This window comes from Giraffa tippelskirchi, chromosome Y, assembly GCF_054371585.1.
Source record: "Giraffa tippelskirchi isolate mGirTip1 chromosome Y, T2T-mGirTip1v1.2.pri, whole genome shotgun sequence".
NCBI classification, from domain to species: domain Eukaryota; kingdom Metazoa; phylum Chordata; class Mammalia; order Artiodactyla; family Giraffidae; genus Giraffa; species Giraffa tippelskirchi.
Window position 1 is genome coordinate 21,607,817 of NC_137290.1, and position 26,256 is coordinate 21,634,072.

A 26,256-nucleotide genomic window follows, 5' to 3' on the forward strand; every position below is an offset into this window, starting at 1 on the left:
TGTCTGCTTTATTGACTCTGCCAAAGCCTTTGTGTGGATCGCAACAAACGGTGGAAAATTCTTCAAGACATGAGAATACCAGACCACCTGATATGCCTCCTGAGAAATCTGTAGGCAGAACAAGAAGCAGCAGTTACAGCTGGACATGGAAAAACAGACTGGTTCCATATCAGGAAGGAGTACATCAAGGCTATATATTGTCACCCTGCTTATTGATCTTATATGCAGAGTACCTCATGAGAAACGCTGTGCTGGAGGAAACACAAAGTGGAATCAAGATTGCCGGGAGAAATATCAATAACCTCAGATATGCAGATGACACTACCCTTATGGCAGAAAGCACGAACAAAAGAGCCTATTGATGCAAGTGACAGAGGATATTGAAAAAGTTGGCTTAAAACTGAACATTCAGAAAACTAAGATTATGGTATCTGGTCCCATCCCTTCTTGGCAAATAGAAGAGGAAACAGTGACAAATAATATGTTGGTCTCCAAAATCAATACAGATGGTGATGGTAGCCATGAAATTAAGAGACGCTTGCTCCTTGGAATAAAAGGTATGAGCAGGCAAGACAGCTTATTTAAAAGCAGAGGCATTACTTCATCAAAAAAAAAAGGTCCCTCTAGTCAGTTCAGTTCAGGTCAGTTCAGTCGCTCAATCATGTCTGACTCTTTGTGACCCCATGAATCACAGTACGCCAGGCCTCCCTGTTCATCGCCAACTCCTGGAGCTCACTCAAACCCACGTCCATCGAGTCGGTGATGCCATCCGGTCATCTCATCCTCTGTCGTCCCCTTCTCCTCCTGCCCACTATCGTTCTCAACACCAGGGTCTTTTCCAATGAGTACACTCTTCACATGAGGTGGCCAACGTATTGGAGTTTCAGCTTCAACCTCAGTCCTTCTGATGTACACCCAGGACTGATCTCCTTTAGGACGGACTGGTTGGATCTCCTTGCAGTCCAAGGGACTCTCAAGAGTCTTCTCCAACACCACAATTCAAAAGCATCAATTCTTCGGCGCTCAGCTTTCTTCACAGTCCAACTCTCAAATCCATACACGACCACTGGACAAACCATAGCCTTGACTAGACGGACCTTTTTTCGCAACGTAATGTCTCTGCCTTTTGATATTCTGGCTAGGTTGGTCATAACTTTCCCTCTAAGGAGTAAGCGTCCTTCAATTTCAGGGCGAGGGTCACCATCTTCAGTGATTCTGGAGCCCCCCAAAATAAAGTCTGACACTGTTTCCACTGTTTCCCCATCTAATTGCCATGAGGTGATGGGACCAGATGCCATGATCTTAGTTTTCTGAATGCTGAACTTTAAGCCAACTTTTTCACTCTCCTCTTTCAGTTTCATCAAGAGGTGTTTTAATTCCTCTTCACTTTCTGCCGTATGGATGGTGTTATCTGCATACCTGAGGTTATTGATATTTCTCCCAGCAATCATGACTGCAGCTTGTGCTTCTTCCAGCCCAGCGTTTCTCATGATGTACTCTGTATATAAGTTAAATAAGCAGGGTGACAATATACAGCCTTGACGTACTACTTTTCGTATTTGTAACCAGTCTGTTGTTACATGTCCGGTTCTACTGTTGTTCCTGACCTGCATGCAGATTTCCCAAGAGAAAGGCCTAGTGGTCTGGTAATCCAATCTCTTTCAGAATTTTCCACAGTTTATCGTGATCCACACAGTCAAAGGGTTGGGCATAGTCAATAAAGCAGAAATAGATATTGTTCTGGAATTTTCTTGCTTTTTTGATGACTCAGCGGATGTTGGCAATTCCATCTCATTCAGGTATGTCCTAAATCAAATCCCTTATGATTATACAGCATAAATGAGAAATAGATTAAAGGGACTAGATCTGATAGACAGAGTGCCTGATGATCAATGGACGGAAGTTCATGACTGAAGACCATCCCCATGGAAATGAAATGCCAAAAAAGAAAAATGACTGTCTGAGGAGGCCTTACCAAATTACTATGAAAAGAAGAGAAGCGAAAAACAAAGGACAGAATGAAAGTAATTCCCATTTGAATAGAGAGCTCCAGAGAATAGCAAGGAGAGATAAGAAAGCGTTCCTCAGCAATCAATGCAAAGAAATAGAGGAAAACAACAGAATGGGAAAGATTAGAGATCTCGTCAAGAACATTAGAGCTACCAAGGGAACACGTCATGCAAAGATGGGCTCGATAACGGGCAGAAATGATAGGGACCTAGCAGAAGCAGAAGATATTAAGAAGAGGTCGCAAGAATACACAGAATATATATATATATATATATATATATATATATATATATATATATATATCTTCAAGGCGCAGATAATCACAATGGTACGATCACTCACCTAGAGCCAGACATCCTGGAATACGAAGTCAAGTGGGCCTTACAGAGCATCACTAGGAACAAAGCTAGTGGAGGTGCTGGAATTCCAGTTGAGCTATCTTGAAATCCTGAAGGATGATGCTGTAAATGTGCTGCACGCAATACGCCGAAAAATTTGGAGAACTCCGCAGTGGCCACACGACTGGAAAAGGTCAGTTTTCATTCCAATCCAAAAGAAAGGCAGTGCCAAAGAATGCTCAAACTACCGCACAATTGCACTCATCTCCCACGCTAGTAAATCAATGCTCAAAATTCTCCAAGCCATGCTCCAGCAATATGTGAACTGTGAACTTCCGGATGGTGAAGCTGGTTTTAGAATAGGCAGAGGAACCGTCCAGTCGAAGCTATGGTTGTTCCAGTAGTCATGTATGGATGTCAGAGCTGTAGTAGAAAGAAAGTTGAGCACCAAAGAATAGATGCTTTGAAACTGTGATGTTGGTGAAGACTCTCGCTCGAGAGTCCTTTGGACTGCAAGGAGATCCAACCAGTCCACCCTAAAGAACATCAGTCCTGCATGTTCATTGGAAGGACTGATGCTGAAGCTGTAACTCCAACAATTTGGCCACCTGATGTGAAAGACTGACTGATTAGAAAGACCACCCTTATGGCAGAAAGTGAAGAAGAACAAAAGAGCCTCTTGATGAAAGTGAAAGAGGAGAGTGAAAAAGTTGGCTTAAAGCTGAACGTTCAGAAAACTAAGATCATGGCATGAGGTCCCATCACTTGATGGGAAATAGATGAGGAAACAGTGTCAGACTTTATTTTGGGGGGCTCCAAAATCACTGCTGATGGTGATTGCAGCCATGAAATTAACAGATGCTTACTGCTTGGAAGGAAGGTTATGGCCAACCTAGATAGCATATTGAAAAGCAGAGACATTACTTTCCAACAAAAGTCCGTCTAGTCAAGGCTATGGTTTTTCCAGTGGTCATGTATGGATGTGAGATTCGGACGGTGAAAAAGCTGAGTGCCGCAGAATTGATGCTTTTGAGCTGTGGTGTTGGAGAAGACTCTTGAGTGTTCCTTGGACTGCAAGGAGATCCAGTCAATCCATTCTAAAGGAGATCAATCCTGGGTGTTCATTGGAAGGTCTGATGATGAAGCTGAAACTCCAATACTTTGGGCACCTCATGCGAAGTGTTGACTCATTGGAAAAGACCCTAATGCTGGGTAGGATTGGGAGCGGGAGGAGAAGGGGACGACAGAGGGTGAGGTGATTGGATGGCATCACTGACGCGATGGACATGGGTTTGGGTAAACTCCGAGAGTTGGTGATGGACAGAGAGGCCTGGTGTGCTGCAATTCATGGGGTCACAAAGACTGGGACATGACTGAAAGACTCAACTGAAGTTAACTGATGCTGGGAAAGATCAAAGGTGGGAGGAGAAGGGGACAACAAAGGACAAGTTGGTTGGATGGCATCACCAACTCAATGGACATGAGTTTGAGTAAACTCCGGGGTGTTGGTGATGGACAAGGAGGCCTGACTTGCAGCAATCCATGGGCTCGCAAAGAGTCGGACATGACTGAAAGACTGAACTGAACTTAACTGATGCTGGGAAAGACCAAAGGTGGGAGGAGAAGGGGACAACAAAGGACAAGGTGGTTGGGTGGCATCACCAACACAATGGACGTGAGTTTGAGTAAACTCCGGGGTGTTGGCGACGGACAAGGAGGCCTGACTTGCAGCAGTCCATGGGCTCGCAAAGGATTGGACACAACTAAGCCACTGAACAGACTGACTGAACTCAAAATCAAAGAAAGGGATTCTGGGAAATGTAGCTCCAGACTAGGCAAATTAACACAGCGGAGCACAGAGCACTTGACTTACTAAACCCTTCTGCTTTACTTAGTAGGGTGAATTGAGCTTTGAAAAACCGACCTGACTGATAAAGAGACTTTGGGCAAGTCTGCAGTGAGGAGACTTTTAGTCACTGCTTTAATTTTCCATCGTACGAATCTGCACTAGAAACAGTCTGAATGTCATTTTCCCCACCTGCCTTACAGTCAGAACGTAACCATGGGACCTAGGCTCAATCAATTAGATGCACCCAGATGGTACCCAGGCTCAGCCAATCAAATACATCCAGATGGCACTTAAGGACAATTAGGTACAGCCACATGAAATGTAGGCTTAGCCAATGGATACACCTACAGGTGAAAGCAATGCAAGTGAATTCTGATGCATAGAATTCAATCTAGAGGAGGTGGAAGGGACATAGCCATGTCACTAGTGACAGCCACTGTGTCTGGAGCCAGTGGTAGTGACAGTTCAGTTCAGTCACTCAGTCGAGTCCGACTCTCTGTGACCCCATGAACCGCAGCATGCCAGGCATCCCTGTCCATCACCAGCTCCTGAAGTTCACCCAAACCCATATCCATTGAGTTGGTGATGCCATCACACCATCTCATCCTCTGTCATCCCCTTCTTCTGCCCTCAATCTTTCCCAGCATCAGGGTCTTTTCCAGTGAGTGACAGAAGATTCTGCACTCAAACTCTATATTGTTCATGGCTGTCTCTCCAGCCATCCCTCCCAGAAATCTGAGTCACTTAATATCCTTTAATAAGTTTCTTTCCTGCTCAAAGTTACCTGTAATGAATTCTATTCTTTCCAGTAGAAAGCTGACACCCCTCTAACTTCATTTAACCATCTAGCCTCTTTCCAAAACTAGATAAAATAAGGAACAGTGTCCACCCCCATGGGCAGTGGAGTCAGGGAGAGGCATTTTGTCAAATTACTATAGTGCCACAGACTCTGGGCCAGTGTCACCTGTGAGGGGGTCACTGACCTGGGTTGTGAGTCAGGTAGACCCATTTGAATCCTGGCTGTGGCGCTGACTGGCCTGTTGTGTGATATTGCGAATATCACTTTTCTCATCTCGAGAATGGACTATGCTTAGTGTTGCCTCCTGGGGATATCATAGAGAGAAAAAGATTCCTGTACGGAGCAATCTCTCAACCACACAGCTCAGCATGTTGGACACACCCACACCAGTGATGATAAACGGAATGAGAGTGACCTTTCTTTTGCTGGATTAAAGAAAATAAATAATAATAGAGGTGGTGTCCTCATGTAGTCCAAGATGAAGATGGTCTGTGAACACTGCAGTTTAGAAAAGTTACATGTTTTTGGTTTTATATTTTTAGTTTTCTTTTTTTTATTATATTTATTTTAATTGGAGGCTAATTATGGTTCAATATCATAGTGGTTTTGTCATGCATTGACATGAGTCAGCCACGGGTGTACATGGGTTTCCCATCCTGAACCCCCGCTCCCTCCCAATTCCATCCCTCTGGGTCACCCCAGTGCACCATCTCTGAGCACCCTGTCTCATGCATTGCACCTGCACTGGAGGTCTGTTTCACATATGAAAATATACATGTTTCAATGTTATTCTCTGAATCCATCCCAGGCTTGCCTTCTCTCACAGAGTCCAGAAGACTCTTCTATACATCTGTGTCTCTTTTCCTGTCTTTCACATAGGGTTATCATCACCATCTTTCTGAATTCCATATATGTGTGTGTGTGTGTGTGTGTGTGTGTGTGTGTGTGTGTGTGTTATTGGTGTTTTTCTTTCTGGCTTACATCACTCTGTTTAATAGGGTCCAGTTTCATCCACCTCGTTAAAACTGGTTCAAATGCATTCTTTTGAATGGCTTAGTAATATTCCATTGTGCATATGTACCACGGCTTTCTTATCCATTCATCTGCTGATGGACGTCTGGGTTGCTTCCATGTCCTGGCTATTATAAACAGTGCTAGGGTGAACACTGGGGTACATGTGTCTCTTTCAATTCTGGATTCCTCGGGGTGCATGCCCAGCAGTAGGACTGCTGAGTCATATGGCAGTTCCATTTTGAGGTTTTTAAGGAATCTCCACACTGTTCTCCATAAGTAGCTCTAATAGTTTGCACTTCCATCAACAGTGTAAGAGGGTTCCCTTTTCTCCACACCCTCTCCAGGATTTATTGTTTGTAGACGTTTGGATAGCAGCCATTCTGACTGGTGTGAGATGGTACCTCATTATGGTTTTGCTTTGCATTTCTCTGATAATGAGTGATGTTAAACATCTTTTCAAGAGTTTGTTAGCCATCTGTATGTCTTCTTTGGAGAAATGTCTGTTTAGTTCTTTGGCCCATTTTTTGATTGGCTCGCTTATTTTTGTGGAATTGAGCTGCAGGCGTTACTTGTATAGTTTTGAGATTAATTCATTGTCAATTGCTTCGTTTGCTATAATTTTGGCCCATTCTGAAGGCAGTCTTCTTCCCTTGCTTATAGTTTCCTTCACTGTGCAAATGCTTTTAAGTTTATTTAGGTCCCATTTGTGGATTTTTGCTTTAATTTCCATTACTCTGGGAGGTGGGTCATAGAGGATCCTGCTGTGATTTCTGTCAGAAAGTGTTTTGCCTATGTTTTCCTCTAGGGGTTTTATACTTTGTGGTCTTACATTTGGATCTTTAATCCTTTTTGAATTTATTTTTTGCACAGTGTTAGAAACTGTTCTAGTTTCACTCTTTTACAAGTGGTTGACCAGTTTTCCCAGCACAACTTGTTAAAGAGATTGTCTTGTCTTCCTTGTATATTCTTGACTCCTCTATCAAAGATGAAGTGTCCACAGGTGCGTGGCTTGACCTCTGGGCTTGCTATTTTGATCCATTTATCTATATTTCTGTCTTTGTGCTAGAACCACGCTGTCTTGATGACTGCAGCTTTGTAGTATAGCCTGAAATCAGGCAGGGTGATTCCTCCAGATCCATTCTTCTTTCTCAAGATTGCTTTGGCTATTCGAGGTTTTTTGTAATTCCATACAAATTGTGGAATTATTTCTTCTAGTTCCCTGAAAAATACCGTTGGTAGCGTGATAGGGATTGCATTGAATCTATAGTTTGCTTTGGGTAGGATACTCATTTTCACTATATTTATTCTTTCAATCCATGAACACGGTATATTTCTCCATCTATTTGTGTCCTGTTTGATTTCTTTCATCAGTGTTTTATAGTTTTATATCTATATCTATATCTATATATATAGATAGACAGATAAATAGATAGATAGATAGATAGATCTTTTGTTTCTTTAGGTAGATATATTCCTCAATATTTTATTGTTTTCATTGCAGTGGTGAATGGAATTCTTTCTTTAATTTTTCTTTCAGTTTTCTCCTTGTTAGTGTTTAGGAATGCAAGGGATTTCTGTGTGTTCATTTTGTATCCTGCAACTTTACTATATTCATTGATTAGCTCTAGTAATTTTCTGGTGGAGTGTTTAGGATTTTCTCTGTAGAGGATCATGGCATCTGCAAACAGTGAGTGTTTTACTTCTACTTTTCCAATCTGGGTTCCTTTTATTTCTTTTTCTGCTCTGATCACTGTTGCCAAAACTCCCAAAACTATGTTGAATAGGAGTGGTGAGAGTGGGCACCATTGTACTGATCCTTACTTTAGGGGCATTGCTTTCAATTTTTCACCATTGAGGATAATGTTTGCTGTGGGTTTGTTGTATATAGATTTTATTTTGTTGAGATTTGTTCCTCCTATGCCTGCTTTCTGGAGGGTTTTGATGATAAATGGATGTTGAATTTTGTCCAAGGGTTTCTCTGCATCTATTGAGATAATCACATGATTTTTATCTTTCAATTTGTTAATGTGGTGTATTATGTTGATTAGTTTGTGGATATTGAAGAATCCTTGCATCCCTGGGATAAAGCCCACTTGGTCATGATGTATGATTGTTTTAATATGTTGTTGGATTCTGCTTGCTAGAATTTTGTTAAGGGTTTTTGTGTCTATGTTCATCAGTGATATTGCCCTGTGGTTATATTTATTTATTTATTTTCGTGGCATCTTTGTCTGGTTTTGGTATTAGGGTGATGGTGGCCTCACGGAATGAGTTTGGAAGTTTCCCTTCCTCTGCAATTTCCTGGAAGCATTTGAGTATGATAGGTATTAGCTCTTCTCTCACTTTTTGGTAGAATCCAGCTGTGAAGCCGTCTGGTCCTGGACTTCTGTTTGCTGGAAGATTACTGATTACACTTTCAATTTCCGTGCTTGTGATGGGTTTGTTAAGATTTTCTTTTTCTTCCTGGTTCAGTTTTCAGAAGTTGTACTTTTCTAAGAATTTGCCAACTTCTTCCAAGTTGTCCATTTTATTGGCATATAGTGGTTGATAGTAGTCTCTTAAGGTCCTTTGTATTTCTGTGTTGTCTGTTGTGATCTCTCCATTTTCTTTCTTTTTTTTTTAATAAAGTGATTAGTTTCTTATTTTATTTAGAAACTTTATTCAATAAGAGAGTCAGAGAAAAACAAAATGAACATTAGTTATCAAAATGCATTGACTTTACTTTTGCTCTCAAGACATAAGTTGCTGCTAAGTCACTTCAGTCGTGTCCGACTCTGTGCGACCCCATAGACGGCAGTCCACCAGGCTCCGCCGTCCCTGGGATTCTCCAGGCAAGAATATTGGAGTGGGTTGCCATTTCCTTCTCCAATGCATGAAAGGGAAAAGTGAAAGCGAAGTCGCTCAGTCGTGTCCGACTCGTAGCGACCCCATGGACTGCAGCCTACCAGGCTTCTCCGTCTGTGGGATTTTCCAGGCAAGAGTACTGGAGTGGGGTGCCATTGCCTTCTCCGAAGACATAAGTTAGTAGTCAGCAAAGATTCTGTCTTTTTGAGGTCAATTTGCTTCTTATGGGTTCATGTTGCTTTGATCAATGGCATTTATGTATCTGATCGTCTAGCTTTTTTTTTATATATATATAAATTTATTTCTTTTAGTTGGGGGCTAATTACTTTACAATATTGTAATAGTTTTTGCCATACATTGACATGAATCAGCCATGGGTTTACATGTGTTCCCCTTCCTGGACCCCCCACCCACCTCCCTCCCCATCCCATCCTTCTGGATCATCCCATTAACCCGGCCCTGAGCCCTTGTCACATGCATCGAACATGGAATGGTTGGTTTTTCGAGAAGATAAACAAAATTGATAAGCCATTAGCCAGACTCATCAAGAAACAAAGGGAGAAGAATCAGATCAACAAAATTAGAAATGAAAATGGAGAGATCACAACAGACTCCACAGAAATACAAAGGATCATAAGAGACTACTACCAACAGCTATATGCCAATAAAAGGGACAACTTGGAAGAAATGGACAAATTCTTAGAAAAGTATAACTTTCCAAAACTGAACCATGAAGAAATAGAAGATCTTAACAGACCCATCACAAGCACGGAAATCGAAACTGTAATCAGAAATCTTCCAGCAAACAAAAGCCCAGGACCAGACGGCTTCACAGCGGAATTCTACCAAAAATTTAGACAAGAGCTAACACCTATCCTACTCAAACTCTTCCAGAAAATTGCAGAAGATGGTAAACTTCCAAACTCATTCTATGAGGCCACCATCACCCTAATTCCAAAACCAGACAAAGATGTCACAAAAAAGGAAAACTACAGGCCAATATCACTGATGAACATAGATGCAAAAATCCTTAATAAAATTCTAGCAAACAGAATCCAACATCATATTAAAAAGATCATACATCATGACCAAGTGGGCTTTATCCCAGGAATGCAAGGTTTTTTTAACATCCGCAAATCAATCAATGTAATACACCACATTAACAAATTGAAAGAAAAAAACCATATGGTTATCTCAATAGATGCAGAAAAAGCCTTTGACAAAATTCAGCATCCATTTATGATTAAAACCCTCCAGAAAGCAGGAATAGAAGGAACATATCTCAACATAATAAAAGCTATATATGACAAACCCACAGCAAACATTATCCTCAATGGTGAAAAATTGAAAGCATTTCCCCTAAAGTCAGGAACAAGGCAAGGATGCCCACTTTCACCACTACTATTCAACATAGTTTTGGAAGTTTTGGCCACAGCAATCAGAGCGGAAAAAGAAATAAAAGGAATACAGGTAGGAAAAGAAGAAGTAAAACTCTCACTGTTTGCAGATGACATGATCCTCTACATAGAAAACCCTAAAGACTCTACTAGAAAATTACTAGAGTTGATCAATGAATATAGTAAAGTTGCAGGATATAAAATTAACACACAGAAATCCCTTGCATTCCTATACTCCAATATTGAAAAAACAGAAAGAGAAATTAAGGAAACAATACCATTCACCATTGCATCAAAAAGAATAAAATACTTAGGAATATATCTACCTAAAGAAACAAAAGACTTATATATAGAAAACTATAAAACACTGATGAAAGAAATCAAAGAGGACACAAACAGATGGAGAAATATACCGTGTTCATGGATTGGAAGAATTAATATAGTGAAAATGAGTATACTACCCAAAGCAATCTATAGATCTCTCCATTTTCATTTCTAATTTTGTTGAGTTGATTCTTCTCCCTTTGTTTCTTGATGAGTCCGGCTAATGGCTTGTCAATTTTATATATCTTCTCAAAGAACCATCTTTTAGCTTTGTTGATTTTTGCTCTGGTCTCTTTTGTTTCTTTTACATTTATTTCTGCTCTATTATATGATTTCTTTCCTTCTACTAACCCTGGGGTTCTTCAATTCTTCCTTCTCTAGTTGCTTTAGGTGTAGAGTTCGGTTATTTGTTTGACTTGGTTCTTCTTGCTTGAGGGAAGCCACTTTTGCTATGAACCTTCGCCTTTGCACTCATTCTATAGCGTCCCATAGGTTTTGGGTTGTTGTGTTTTCATTTTCACTCGTTTCTATGCATGTTTTGATATCTTTTTGGATTTCCTCTGTGACTTGTTGGTTATTTAGCAGCGTGGTATTCAGCCTTCGTATGTTTGAATTTTAAATAGTGTTCTCTTGCAGTTGACATCTAGTCTCACTGCACTGTGGTCAGAAAATATGCTTGGAATGATTGCAAGGTTTTTTGAATCTACCAAGGTTGCACTTATGGCCGAGGATGTGATCTGTCCTGGAGAGGTTTCCATATGTACTTGAGAAAATGGTGAAACCCGTTGCTTTGTGGTGAAATGTCGTATTGATATCAATTATGTCTAACTGGTCCATTGTATCATTTAAAGTTTGTATTTCCTTGTTAATTTTCTGTTGACTTGATCTCTCCATAGATGTGAGTGGGGTAGTAAAGTCTTCCACTATGACTGTGTTATCGTTAATTTCCCCTTTCATGCTTGTTAGCTTTTGCCTTACATATTGTGGTTCTCCTGTTGGGTGCATGTGAATTTATAATCGTTATATCTTCTTCTCGGATTGATGTTTTGATCATTATGTAGTGTCTTTCTTTGTCTCTTTTCACAGGCTTTATTTTAAAGTCTATTTTGTCTGATATGTGTATTGCTACTCCTGCTTTCTTCTGGTCTTGATTTGCTTGGAATACCTTTTTTTCCAGCCCTTCACTTTCAGTCTGTATGTGCCCCTTGTTTTGAGATGGGTCTGTTGCAGACAACATAAACAGTGGTCTTGTTTGTGTGTCCAATCAGCTAGTCTTTGTCTTTCATTTGGGGCATTCGACCCATTTGCATTTAAGGTAACTATTGATAAGAATGATCCTGTTGCCATTTGCTTTGCTGTTTTGGGTTCGAGTTTATACAACCTTTCTGTGTTTCCTGCCTAGAGAAGATCCTTTAGCATTTGTTGAAGAATGAAAAGAAGAGTTGGGAATAAAAATACTGTCTCTACAGTATCTTCATTAGTCCGAGGTTATAAGAAGAAGCATGTTAAAGCAAGGGGTAATGTGGATGATCAAAACTCTGACTTTCATCCTGAAACTTGAGGACAGAGTGTATTTTCAGCCTGCACAAGTTGAAGTGTGCCATTCATACGAAAGCCTTCTACCATCCAGATAGCTGCTGAAACAAGTGCCCTAACTTGAAATGATTTCTCTTCTCCATCATGAATACCAGTTAGACCACAGGAGCATACTGTGATACATCAATCTGCAGCTGCTTTAGTTGTTGTTGTTGTTTTAATTGAAGAGTAATTGCTTTACAGCATTTTGCTGTATTCTGTCAGAATTCAAAATAAATCAACCATAGAGTCACATATATCCCCTCCCTTTGGGAATACCCTCCCATCTCCCTCCCCATCCCACAATCTAGGTTGAGCATTTGTCATGGGATTTCACATAGCAGCTGCGCTAAATCAAATGGCTCCAGTGAAAATTTTGCAGCTATGTCTACTTCTGTTTCTCCGTACCACAACTTATGTCCATTACAGAACAGTTAGTTTGGACTGAGGGTGGAGACTTCTACCTTTCCAGGTTGGTATGGTAATATGTCAGCCCATGACCGTCCTTTTCCTAAACTACAACAGTCAGGCAATTTAGTTTTCCCAGTGTCAAAGATCCCTGATACATCTGCTGCTTCTCTTTCAAGATCCACTCACCAATCATCTTCATTATTTGAAAACGGTCCTAATACAACTGATCTACCAAATAGGTGTCGGATTATGGAGGATACCAAAGTGTAAAATTAATGTTGGGAGATGTCAACAAATTCCTACAATTCTCTTATTTGAAGAATAAAGGTACAAATTCATCTTCATTGGGCCAATTTTTATTTTGAAATAATTAAGAGTAAAATGAGTCTTTATTTCCGTGCCTGACTATTTTACTCTGCATAATATAAACACTTCTGTTCAAGGTCATAAAATAAACACTACACTTGCTTTCACTGAAACCCACTGTCAGTTGATTGACTTTATTGCATAGACGCGAGCAGACCCATGTTTGGTTTGGTAAGAGTCCTGAATGTTAAGAATATGTGTATAGAAGGGTGATCAATCACTTTTATTTCAGGAACCAAGTAGACTTATTGATGTGATTTTTCTGTGTAAAAATTCTTTAGGAATGACATTTTGCAGGTTTCATGTTTTTGGTTACTATTTATGCAAGCAGCCTTTATTTTAAGTTGATGTAGAAGTAAACACTGGTTGAACATTGGCCTTCAATTGCTAGAAGATCAGTGACTTTATGATGTCAGAGCTACCCTTCAATTGCTAGGAGACCAGTGACTTTGTGATGTCACAGCTTTTTGACTTTGAGAACCATGCTGATGGCATAGAGAGTTTATCTCTGTACGCCAGCCAAGCAGCATTTGAAGTTGGAGTGTGTAAAGTCAGACAAATGAGAAAAGTATCTGAAGAAAGATCTCTCTGAGATGGCACACATTCCTTCAGAAATTCAAGATGTGCCTCGTAAAGATGTATCAAGTGGTTCCAAAACCTCCATTGGATCGTCTTCGTGCAATCACACACTTACTGGGGACTCAGTTTTGAGATCTATGATTGAAGAATATGCTTTTCAGGCTTTGTCTGAGGGATTTAGGATAAAAAGGCCACACTACACGTTTTCTGTCTCTAAAACAAATGAGTTGAATGATTTTCTTTCACTCAATTTTGCTCAAAAACTCTGGACTATAGTTGAAAGTGATCAGTTTGAATCTATCTGGTGGGATGAGAGTGGCACTTCCATAGTGATGAATGAAGAACTCTTCAAGAAAGAAGTCTTGGAAAGAAAGGCCCCTTTCAGAATATTTGAAACTGATAGTATGAAAAGTTTAGTTCGTCAGCTTAACCTTTATGGGTTTAGTAAAAAGCGACAAACTTTTCAAAGATCTGCTTCACTACCTGACTTTCTGGAAGAAGAAAACAATGTCTCTGTTTTGAGCAAGGTAATCCAAAATTTCCACTTACTGTCAATATATAAGTTTAAGTCATGTGACTTAGAAAGCATGTTCACATATGTAGCTAAAACCGAATTTACTGTATTGTTGTTTTTCTTTCTGGCTTACTTCACTCTGTATAATGGGCTCCAGTTTCATCCATCTCAGTAGAACCGATTCAAATGTATTTTTTTTAATGGCTGAGTAATATTCCATTGTGTATATGTACCACAGCTTCCTTATCCATTCGTCGGCTGATGGACATCTAGGTTGCTTCCATGTCCTGGCTATTGTAAACAGTGCTGCGATGAACATTGGGGTACACGCGTCTCTTTCAATTCTGGTCTCCTCGGTGTATATGCCCAGCAGTGGGATTGCTGGGTCATATGGCAGTTCTATTCCCAGTTTTTTAAGGAATCTCCACACTGTTCTCCATAGTGGCTGTACTAGTTTGCATTCCCACCAACAGTGTAAGAGGGTTCCCTTTTCTCCACACCCTCTCCAGCATTTATTGCTTGTAGACTTTTGGATAGCAGCCATTCTGACTGGTGTGAAATGATACCTCATTGAGGTTTTGATTTGCATTTCTCTAATAATGAGTGATGTTGAGCATCTTTTCATGTGTTTGTTAGCCATCTGTATGTCTTCTTTGGAGAAATGTCTGTTTAGTCGGTTCTACTGAGATGGATGAAACTGGAGCCCATTATACAGAGTGAAGTAAGCCAGAAAGAAAAACAACAATACAGTATACTAAGGCATATATATGGAATTTGAAAGATGGTAACGATAACCCTATATGCGAGACAGAATAAGAGACACAGACGCATGGAACAATTTTATGGACTCTGAGGGAGAAGGTGAGGGTGGGACGTTCTGGGAGAATGGCATTGAGACATGTGTATTGTCATATGTGAAACAGAGCACCATTCCATGTTCGATGCATGTGACAAGGGCTCAGGGCCGGGGCAATGGGATGATCCAGAAGGATGGGATGGGGAGGGAGGTGGGTGGGGGGTCCGGGAAGGGGAACACATGTAAACCCATGGCTGATTCATGTCAATGTATGGCAAAAACTATTACAATATTGTAAAGTAATTAGCCCCCAACTAAAATAAATAAATTTATTAAAAAAAAAAAAACGAATTTAAATTTGAGATAGCAGATTGTTGAACACGTTTTATTTTTTGAAGTTGAGAACAGCTGGAGGTTAAAATATTTGATATTTAATATACTCTCCTAGCAACTTGAAATCGGATACATGTCCTCAAGCTACCTTAAGTGGTATTTACTGTATATATACAACATATTTTTTAGTTGAGGAGCATACTTGTTTCTAACATGTAAGGTGTTAAAACTACTAATGGAGGGGTTTTCTTTGATTCTATTTAATTGGCATCATTAAAGGAATACATTTTTATAGTTTAACTTTGCTTGTCAGTTTTTCCCTGGTTTATAAAAAGCTAAATAATTGTATCCTTTGATTTTAGTTACAGATCTACCATAATCCAAATTTCAAAAGAGGTTATCCCCAACTTTTAGGAAGAATGAAAAGAAGAGTTGGGATTAGCAATGTGTTTCCGAAATCTTCATTAGTTCCAGATTACAAGAAGAAGCATGCTAAAGCAAGGGTCAACATAGATGATCGTAACTCTGGTTTTCATGCTGAAACTAGTGGAGAGAGTCTATTTTCAGCTTCCACCAGTTTAAGTGTGCCTTTCCCACAAAAGACTTATACCAGCCAGATAGTCCCTAAAACAAGCGCCCTATCTCCACGTGACTTTCCTTCCCCATCAATGTCAGTGAGACAAACAGAACAGAATGTGGTAGACCAACCTGCTGTTTTAAACCAGTTGAGCATTTTTAATTGGCACTCCCATAGCACTTACACTCAAGTAAATGGCCACGTTGAGAACTTTGCTGCTACCGCTTCATCTAGTTCTCAGAACCACATCGTATCTCCATTACGCAGCAGTTCTTTTGGGCTGATGGTGGAGCCTTCTACATTTCCAGACAGGTATAGCGATATGTCAGCCCATGACAGTCCTCTTCCTAACCAGCAACAGAGAGGCAACTCAAGGTCCCCAGTGCCAACGATCGCTTTTACACCCACCTCCTCTCTTTCAAGTCAATTCATCAGCGATATTCCTTATGTGAAAACCATGCTAATTAAAACTGACCTACCAAATAAGTATCAGCTTATGGAACCGAATGGAGATTAAAATTTACGTTGGGAGATGTCAACAAATACCTACAATTCTTGTATTTGAACAATAAAGTTACACGTTCATCTTCACAGTTTTGTTTTCTATTTTGAAACAATGAAGAGTAAATTAAGGCTTTATTTCAATGTCTGGCTATTTTTCTGCACTCTTTTATAAACTCTTCAGTTCAAGAAAACCTCCGTTAGGCATGCTAGGTAAATGGCACCTAATCTATTGTTTCTAAGCAAGAAAATGAGAACAAAGGGAAAAGAGGTAATGGATGTAAAGTGATTTGGGAAATCAACCCTGCTGAAATGAATGGGTGTCTAAATGAGGATGGTACGGGTGAAGGAAGACATACAAATAAAATCAAAAAAAGCACATCTACACAGTACGTACCTTAGTGCATTCACAGTTACATGATATTCTATTAGGTATCGGTAGAGTCTTAAGATAGAGAAGGAAATGGCGCCCCGCTCCAGTATTCTTGCCTGGAGAACTCCGTGGAAAGAGGCTCCTGGTGGGCTGCTCTCCATAGGGTCGCACAGAGTTGGACACAACTGAAGTGACTTAGCAGCAGCAGAGTCTTAAGACATTAGACAGGAGATTGTCTTCATTATAGAAATTCATTTCATACTGGAAAATATAGATATTGCAGCATGTCCAAAATTAGGATAACCGTTATACCATCACTGTGATACCAAAGATTACAGGACATAATCAGTGACTGGACCATGGCCAGCACAAGATAGGTATTTTACAAGTGGTACTGTGTAGGGTCATTTTAGCTCTGCTCTCCTTAAGGCGTACCTTTATTTCCTGCCACCATGATTCCACCCTATATTTCCTAATGCATATTTGGATTTTGCTTATCTGTCCCCTCAGCGACAAAACAAATCCCTGTGGTGATTGCAGCACCTCAGGATGGTTAACAAGTTCTTTGAAGACATGATATTTGTTTTTCGTAGTAGTTTCAGTATCATCCTCTTACACCGTGCTTCTGGAGCTACAATCACACACACACTGCTTTCAGACGTGCTAAGCCCCTTCTCACAACTTTGCCTCAACTCTTTCTTGGGGTTGGAAGGGACCTCTGTTCGCCCTCCTACCAAGGTGAGCTCAGATATCAGGTCTTCAATGTGTTTTGGGTCTACCCTCTTTTCTTTATGTATCTTTCACATCAGCTAAAATGTGTACTTACTGAATTATCAACAAAGAAACGTAATCACGAATCAAATGCTATACATATTACTCAACAACATCCTATAACCTGCACTATTATCATAATTGACCTTTCCTACTTACTGAGAATCTTTTCCCAGTTGATAAATATATATCTTATATGTTCATGAATGTCAAATGTGGGAATTCAAATTATAAAATGATTGCTGCTCTCATGAAGTTTACAGTCTATAAGAACCCATACTAGTGATGTTGTTTCAGGCCCCAGTTCCCTAAAATTCAGTAGTAGTTACAGAGATATTTATGAAAAAACAAACAAACAAAAAAGGATCATTCATTTTAATTCTCTAGAAAAGTCATGGAGTAAGGAAAGATCAAAATCAATGGCTGATCCTTCATATAGTTCACAATGAAGTAAGATGAGCAGAGTGTCTGCCAGTTGGACTCCCCAGTCTGTCATGAACACTACCTAGAAATCTTGGCAATCTCCACTTTGTGGCCATTTCTTTAGACAGTGGTGGCCATATCAAGTCATGGCCCTGTTTTGGTATGGTAACCCATATAGGACAACACCAAGTTAAGTTCACCGTTCTCATGTTTGGGGCTAATGCAGAGTGAAAGCTGTGGACTATTTGTGTAGATAAGGGAGGTGTCCAAACAGCACACGCTTTTTCTTTCACTGAAAACTTTCATTAAACTTGGCAGAGAACACTATACTTTAGAGAGGTAAGCATTTTGCAGCAATTGTAAGAGTTATTGAAATCGGTGCCCTTAGTTATTATTTCAAGCCCAAAGTCCAATGGTCTGGTTTTCGATTTCAGGCATCTTACTATGGAGCCAAATTTGCATGCTTGGAGAAATAGCACCTTAAAAGCAATCACATCTTCTATTTCATTGCCGTGTACTGATTATTCCTTCTCACTCCCTTTGATCTTCTTTTCCTGTTCTGCTTTGAGTGGCAGGTCCTTCTGAAAAAGAATAGGACTAATTCCCTTGGTGCTCTGTGGTAACTTGGAAAAGGCATGCATAAGGACATGCAATATATTATGTGGGAAAGCTACTGTTTTTGTTCCCTCCTGAAAACATATTATTAAATTGTACCTCAACTGTCCTACCACGGGAAGCCTGGTTACATGATACATTACCTTGGTGATCAGTTCCCATATGGCTTTAACATATCAGTACCTTTAATTCTCAAAAGCTTATAGAGAAAATATCTCAATACAGTAGGGAGATATTATACATGAGTTCAGTGTTCTTTCCTGTACTTATTTATTTTATAATTTGTGCCTAAAATAGTGAAAGTGAGAACAAAAATTTAAGTGAGTTAACGCAGTGAGTTAAACACAGAAGATTGAGACAAGAAGTAGAAGAAGTGATGGGAGAAGATCAGAGGATGAAATCGGTTGCTTATAATGGAACAAGCAAATGTGTAACTGCAGGGCCTAAATAGCTCAATATGACTTCCGTATTGTTTCCCTACAAATTATTTTCATTTTAGCAAATCACAGAATAGTCTTACATGCAAAGTATTTTAAGATCCCATGGAATGCACAACGAAAGTGTATCTTTTAAAACATTCTGATTTAAAATGTCACTAGAGAGATATCATTCAAGTAGAAAACAATTTCCAAAATTAAGCCTAGAGACAAGTATCAGAGGAACTCTGGGAAGTTCATAGGTGTCCTTCAGTGAGTCCTTGGGTTTTCTTTTCTTTTTGTAATTGTGTTTAAGCATGTAAGATTGTGACTGTGCTTGTGTGTGTGTGTGCATCAGATTAAGAATGTGTTTGTGAGTGTATGTCTGGGCTCTCTTTTGGGCTTTTATGTTAGAGATTTCGGCTGAAGAAATAGATCATTCAAAAATATAGCCAGGCACAAATTAAAATGCCCATTCAAAACTCTTCTTTCTCTTTTCAAAGTGCAAGACAAACGGATGCATCCAAGGTTGAAAGCATTTCAATAATAACCAAGCTACTCCGCCCAAACATAGTTAAAAACTATGGTACTGTCCCAATGAACCCAGCAAAAGATGAGTGGGACCTTAGGTATCTATGATGCCTGGCAATAACAAAACACCCACGGCAGTACTAATACGGCAGTACTCAAGAAGGCCATGTAGAGGCCTGGAGTTTCAACCAGGCCTTCCTGTAATAGGATATGACCTTCCTGTAGGAGGCTGCACACTCGCCAGTAATGAACACTCTTAGGCATCAAATGAAACTAAGGACAAAACCTGGAATTCTCTTCCCACATGGTGGAAGTCCCCTTCCCCCTTCCCAAGTGGATGAGATAGACAGTTCAAATAAAAGGAATTTTTATAACATGGCTCACATTCTTCTCACATAATGCCTGAAATGTCCAAGCCCCACCACACTGCTAAGCAGCTGACTATACAGGTCTTCTGGTCTCAAATCTGTGTGACAATCATCACATAAGAATTTTATGAATATTTGAGATGCATTGATAGTACGGATCTGTAAAGCCAAACGTCTTTGAGATCTGATTCAAATAGGAAAACTGTGTACTCCCTCTCTTCAGTTTTATGGGGATTTCACATGCATTCACACACTTCCACCATGCTCAACCTTCATCTGAAGACAAAAACTGTGACATTAAGAGAAGAGGAATGGTCTATTCACAGAGAAGGCCAGTGGTAAAGTCAAAATGGGTCCAGTTTCCTGCCTACATCCCTGCTCAGTAATGTAACCGCTTGTAAGCATTCCTAAGGGCAACTAGGATACACAAGTCAAAGATGCTTCTCCCAGGATTACAGAGTTGGATTGAGAAGCTATAAGTTTGTTTACCTCTCATCCCATTCTTAAGATCACATACCATAACTGTTAACCCATCAGAAGATGGGCAGCTCTAGCACATATTTAGAGACAATGCCTGCTTCTGCCTAAGACCAAGGTTGTAGATCCAAGTGGCATATAGGGTAAGGTTTCCCTCTCAGGACACCACATGACTCCCCAGGGATTCTCCTTCTCTGGAAAGCTCTCAGAAGATGATGTGAGAAGAATATTTTGAGGGAGGAAAACAAGGAAACCGACAAGAGTTGTGTTCTTTCTACTTGTCTTCAGTCTCACTTATCATCATCCCATGTATAATGACAAAGTCTCCCCAGCACTGCCAATACCAATTTTTTGATGTTCTTCAGCCACTCAGTCTTGTCTGACTCTTTGTGACTCCGTGTACAGCAAGAACCCTGGGTTCCCCTGCCTTTCAAATCACCAGTTTACTCAAACCCATGACTTTTGAGTCGGTGATGCTTTGCAGCCATCTCACCCTCTGGCATTCCCTTCTCGTCCTTCCCTCAATCTTTCCCAGCATCAGCTTCTTCCCAGTGATTTCACTCTAGGCCCTAAGTGGTCAATATATTGGCTCTTCATGGTCAGCGTCAGAACTTCCGTGAATAGTCTGAGTTGAACTCCTTCATGCTTGACTAGTTTGAACTCCATGCTCGCAACAGAACTCTCACACATCTTCTCCAGACCCACTACTGCAAAGCATCGGTATTTTGGCAGTCAGGTCCTGTGGTCCTGCTCACTCCGCCATACGTTACTCCTGAAAATCAACTTTGACCATTCGGATCTTTTTCAGTAATCACTCAGCTTATTAACATGGTGTCTAGATTGGTCGTAGCTTTTCATCCAAGTGGCAAGTGCCTTTTCATTTCGTGGCTGAAGTCACTCCCCGCAGTGATATCAGAGGTCAAGAAAGTGAAACCTGTCACTGAGTCAATTGTATCCCATTGCTAGATCTCAAAATGTTTGGACCACATTCCATGATCTTATTTTTAGTGTTTGTTGGTTTGTGTTTAGATTGAGTTTTAATCCAGCTTTTCCTTTCACCTCTTCAGAAGGCTCTTTAGCCCCTAGTGTTTTTCAGCCATTTGTGTGCTGTCATCTTATAACTAAGGTTATTCACACTTCTCACAGTAATTCTGTTTCCAGCTTCAAATTCTTTCAGCAAGTTATTGTCCATGATATACTCTGCACAGAAGTCAAATAAGCTGGGTGACAATATATAGCCTTGATGTATTTCCTTCCCTATTTTGTACCAGTCCGTTCTTCCATCCTTCCAGTTCCAACTGTTGTTTCTTGACCTGCATGCACCTTTCCCAGGAAACAGGTATGGTGGTCTTACATTCTTATCTCTTTAAGAATTTTCCACAGTTTGTTGTGACCCACACAGTCCTAGCGCTTCCCCCATGACTCAGATGGTAAAGCGTCTGCCTGCAATGGGGGAGGCCCAACTTCGATCGCCGGGTCTGGAAGATCCCCTGGAGAAAGAAACGGTAGGCTACAGTCCATGGGGTCTCAAAGAGTCAGACAGAAATGAATGACCTCACTTTCACACGCAGTCTAAGCCATTAACAGAGATAATAAAGGAGACGTAAATGACTTTATGAAACATCCTTGCTTTTTCTATGATCCAGACTCCAATTAAGGTTTACCTATTAAGATTAAATGACTAACTACACCTGCCTGCTCGCTCTCTCTCTGTTTCAAGTTGTTGCTGCTGCTGCTGCTTAGTCGCTTCAGTTGTGTCCGACTCTGTGCGACCCCAGAGACGGCAGCGTACCGGGCTCCTCCATCCCTGGGATTATGCAGGCAAGAACACTGGAGTGGGTTGCCATTTCCTTCTCCAATACATTTAAGTGAAAATTGAAAGTGAAGTCCCTCAGTTGTGTCCGACTCCTCACGACCCTATGGACTGAAGCCCAGCAGGCTCCTATGCCCATGGGATTTTCCAGGCAAGAGTACTGGAGTGGGATGCCATTGCCATCTCCATTTTTCAAGCTATCATCTACCAACTGTTACATTCCTGGGCACTTGCCATCTTCTTATGGGCTCTCCTGGTGGCTCAGTTGGCAAAGCAACTGCCTGCAATCTGGAGACTTGGGTTCACTCCCTGGGTCGGGAAGATCTCCTGCAGAAGCAAATGGGAACCCACACCAGTGCGCTTGCCTGGAAAATTAGTATTAAATTATGCCCATGCCCATCTCTGACCTTTGACACCCACTTGAAACAGTTAAGTTTCCAGAGCGGAAATAAGGAATCTGTGCTCTGGGAAAATGTCGGGACAATTTGACAAACAGCTAGATATTTTCAGGAACGGACTTTTTGAGCCCAATACCTGCATCATCTTTTGTCTGGAAAAGAACTATGTTTCCTCAAACTGATGACAATTCCTCATTAGCAGAAATTTCAGGAAAAATAACTCCGCTTATCTGCATGTTCGAAGTCAATGATGTACCAGTTATGTGTTTATGCATGAAAGTTCCCATTAAACGGATAAATTCACGTCAACTAAACTTTGCGCAGAAGCGAGGTGGCTGCGACGGCTCGGCGCAGAAGCGTGGCCGAGAGGGGCTAGACCGGGCCGGGGGCTGGGGGCAGCGGCCGAGAGGGCCTAGGCCGGGCCGGGGCCGGGGCCGGCGGCCTAGAGGGCCTAGGCCAGGCCAGGGGCAGGGGCGGCGGCCGAGACGGCCTAGGCCAGGCCGGGGCCGGCGGCCGAGACGGCCTAGGCCGGGCCAGGGACCGGGGGCGGCAGCCAAGAGGGCCTAGGCCGGGCCGGGGCCCGGGGGCGGCGCCCGAGAGGGGCTAGGCCAGGCCGGGGGCCGGAGGTGGCGGCCGACAGGGTCTAGACCGGGCCGGGAGCCGGGGGCGGCGGCCGACAGGGCCTAGGCCAGGCCGGGGCCGAGGGCCAGGGACGTCGGCGGACAGGGCCTAGGCCCCTGGTCGAGGGCCGGTGATGGTGGCCGACAGGTCCTAGTCCGGACCTGGGGCTGGGGCCATTGGCGGCGGCGGCGGCGATAGGAATTACCCAAGGCCCAAGGTAAGAGAAACCCAGGTAAGATGGTAAGTGTTGTGAGAGGGCATCAGAGGGTAGACACACTACAACTAAAATTACAGAAAACTAGCTAATCTGATCACACGGACCACAACCTTGTTTAACTCAATGAAACTAAGCCATGCCGTGTGGGGCCACCCAAGATGGATGGGTCATGGTGGAGAGGTCTGACAGATTGTGGTCCACTGGAGAAGGGCATGGCAAACCACTTCAGTATTCTTGCCTTGAGAACCCCATGAACAGTATGAAAAGGCAAAAGGATAGGACACTGAAAGATGAACTCCCAAGGTCAGTAGGTGCCCAATATGCTAATGGAGATCAGTGGAGAAATAACTCCAGAAAGAATGATGGGATGGAGCCAAAGCAAAAACGATACACAACTGTGGATGTGACAGGTGATAGACGCAAAGTCCGATGCTGTAAACAGCAATATTGCATCGGAACCTGGAATGTTAGGTCCGTGAATCAAGGCAAAGTGGAAGTGGTCAAACAGGAGACGGCAAGAGTGAACGTCGACATTCTAGGAATCAACGAACTAAGATGGACTGGAATGGGTGAATTTAACTCAGATGACCATTATATCTACTACTGTGGGCAAGAATCCCTGAGAAGAAATCGAGTAGCCATCACGGTCAACAAGAGTCCAAAATGCAGTACTTGCATGCAATCTCAAAAACGACAGAATGATCTCTGTTCGTTTTCAAGGCAAACCATTCAATATCACGGTAATCCAAGTCTATGTCCCGACCAGTAACGCCGAAGAAGCTGAAGTTGAACGGTTCTATGAAGACCTACAAGACCTTCAAGAACTAACACCGAAAAAAGATGTCCTTTTCATTATAGGGGACTGGAATGCAAAAGTAGGAAGTCAAGAAACACCTGGCGTAACAGGCAGGTTTGGCCTTGGAGTACAGAATGAAGCAGGGCAAAGGCTAGTAGAGTTTTGCCACGAGAACACACTGGTAATAGCAAACACCCTATTCCAACAACACAAGAGAAGACTCTACACGTGGACACCACCAGATGGTCAACACCAAAATCAGATTGATTATATTCTTTGCAGCCAAAGATGGAGAAGCTCTATACCGTCAGCAAAAACAAGACCAGGAGCAGACTGTGGCTCAGATCATGAACTGCTTATTGCCGAATTCAGACTCAAATTGAAGAAAGCAGGGAAAACCACTAGACCATTCAGGTATGACCTAGATCAAATCCCTAATGTGTATACAGTGGAAGTGACAAATAGATTCAAGGGACTAGACCTGATAGACAGAGTGCCTGATGAACTATGGACAGAGGTTCGTGACATTGTACAGGAGACAGGGATCAAGAAAATCACCATGGAAAAGAAATGCAAAAAAGCAAAATGGCTGTCTGAGAAGGCCTTACAGATAGCTGGGAGGAGAAGAGAAGCGAAAAGCAAAGGAGAAAAGGAAAGGTATTCCCATCTCAATGCAGAGTTCCAAAGAATAGCAAGGAGGGATAAGAAAGCCTTCCTCAGCGATCAGTGCAAACAAATAGAGGAAAACAACAGATTGGGAAAGACTAGAGATCTCTTCAAGAAAATTAGAGATACCAAAGGAACATTTCCTGCAAAGATAGGCTCGATAAAGGACAGAAATGGTATGGACCTAACAGAAGCAGAAGATACTAAGAAGAGGTGGCAAGAATACACAGAAGAACTGTACAAAAAAGATCTTCACGACCCAGATAATCACGATGCTGTGATTACTCACCTAGAGCCAGACATCCTGGAATGTGAAGTCAACTGGACCTTAGAAAGCATCACTACGAACAAAGCTAGTGAATGTGATGGAATTCCAGTTGAGCTATTTCAAATCCTCAAAGGTGATGCTGTGAAAGTTCTGAACTCGATATGCCAGCAAATTTGGAAAACTCAGCAGTGGCCACAGGACTGGAAAAGGTCAGTTTTCATTCCAATCCCAAAGAAAGCAATGCCAAAGAATGCTCAAACTACAGCACAATTGCACTCATCTCACATGCTAGCAAAGTAATGCTCAAAATTCTCCAAGGCAGGCTTCAGCAAAACTTGAACCGTGAACTTCCAGATGTTCAAGCTGGTTTTAGAAAAGGCAGAGGAACCAGAGATGAAATTCCCAATATCCGCTGGATCATCGAAAAAGCAAGAGAGTTCCAGAAAAAAAGAATCTATTTCTGCTCTATTGACTATGCCAAAGCCTTTGACTGTGTGGATCACAATAAACTGTGGAAAATTCTGAGAGACATCGGAATACCAGACCACCTGACCTGTCTCTTGAGAAACTTGTGTGCAGGTCAGGAAGCAACAGTTAGGACTGGACATGGAACAAGAGACTGGTTCAAAAGAGGAAAAGAAGTCCGTCAAGGCTGTATATTGTCCCCCTGTTTATTTAACTTATATGCAGAGTACATCATGAGAAACGCTGGGCTGGAAGAAACACAAGCTGGAATCAAGATTGCCAGGAGAAATATCAATAACTGCAGATATGCAGATGACACCACCCTTATGGCAGAGAGTGAAGAAGAACTAAAGAGCTTTTTGATGAAGGTGTAGGAGGAGAGTGAAACGTTTGCTTAAAGCTCAACGTTCAGAAAACTAAGATCATGGCATCTGGTCCCATCACTCCATGGGAAATACATGGGGAAACAGTGGAACAGTGTCAAACTTTATTTTTTTGGGCTCCAGAATCACTGGTGATGGTGACTGCAGCCATGAAATTAAAAGACACTTACTTCTTGGAAGGAAGGTTATGGCCAACCTAGATAGCATATTTAAAAGCAGAGACATTACTTTGCCAACAAAAGTCCGTCTAGTCAAGGCTATGATTTTTCCAGTGGTCATGTATGGATGTGAGAGTTGGACGGTGAAGAAAGCTGAGCACCGCAGAACTGATGCTTTTGGACTGTGGTGTTGGAGAAGACTCTTGAGAGTCCCTTGGACTGTAAGGAGATCCAATCAATCCATCCTATAAGAGATCAATCCTGGGTGTT

The 26,256-nt window shown here is 41.6% G+C and overlaps 1 protein-coding gene across 1 annotated transcript; it reads left to right on the forward strand.

Annotated features, from left to right (window-relative positions):
- Positions 1-13,465: 13,465 nt before the first annotated feature.
- On the forward strand, positions 13,466-16,317 carry LOC145537597 (heat shock transcription factor, Y-linked-like). The gene is made up of 2 exons (XM_081568293.1): positions 13,466-14,033; positions 15,512-16,317. Exons 1-2 carry the CDS (start codon positions 13,521-13,523, stop codon positions 16,241-16,243), a joined length of 1,245 nt encoding a protein of 414 aa, XP_081424419.1. The 5' UTR covers positions 13,466-13,520; the 3' UTR covers positions 16,244-16,317.
- The last annotated feature ends 9,939 nt before the right edge of the window (positions 16,318-26,256 follow it).

Bases quoted from the DNA above. Each gene is read 5' to 3' on its own strand.
- LOC145537597 (XM_081568293.1), top strand. From the start codon at position 13,521: ATGGCACACATTCCTTCAGAAATTCAAGATGTGCCTCGTAAAGATGTA. The intron at 14,034-15,511 runs GTAATCCAAAAT...CTTTGATTTTAG, and splicing joins ATGTCTCTGTTTTGAGCAAG to TTACAGATCTACCATAATCC.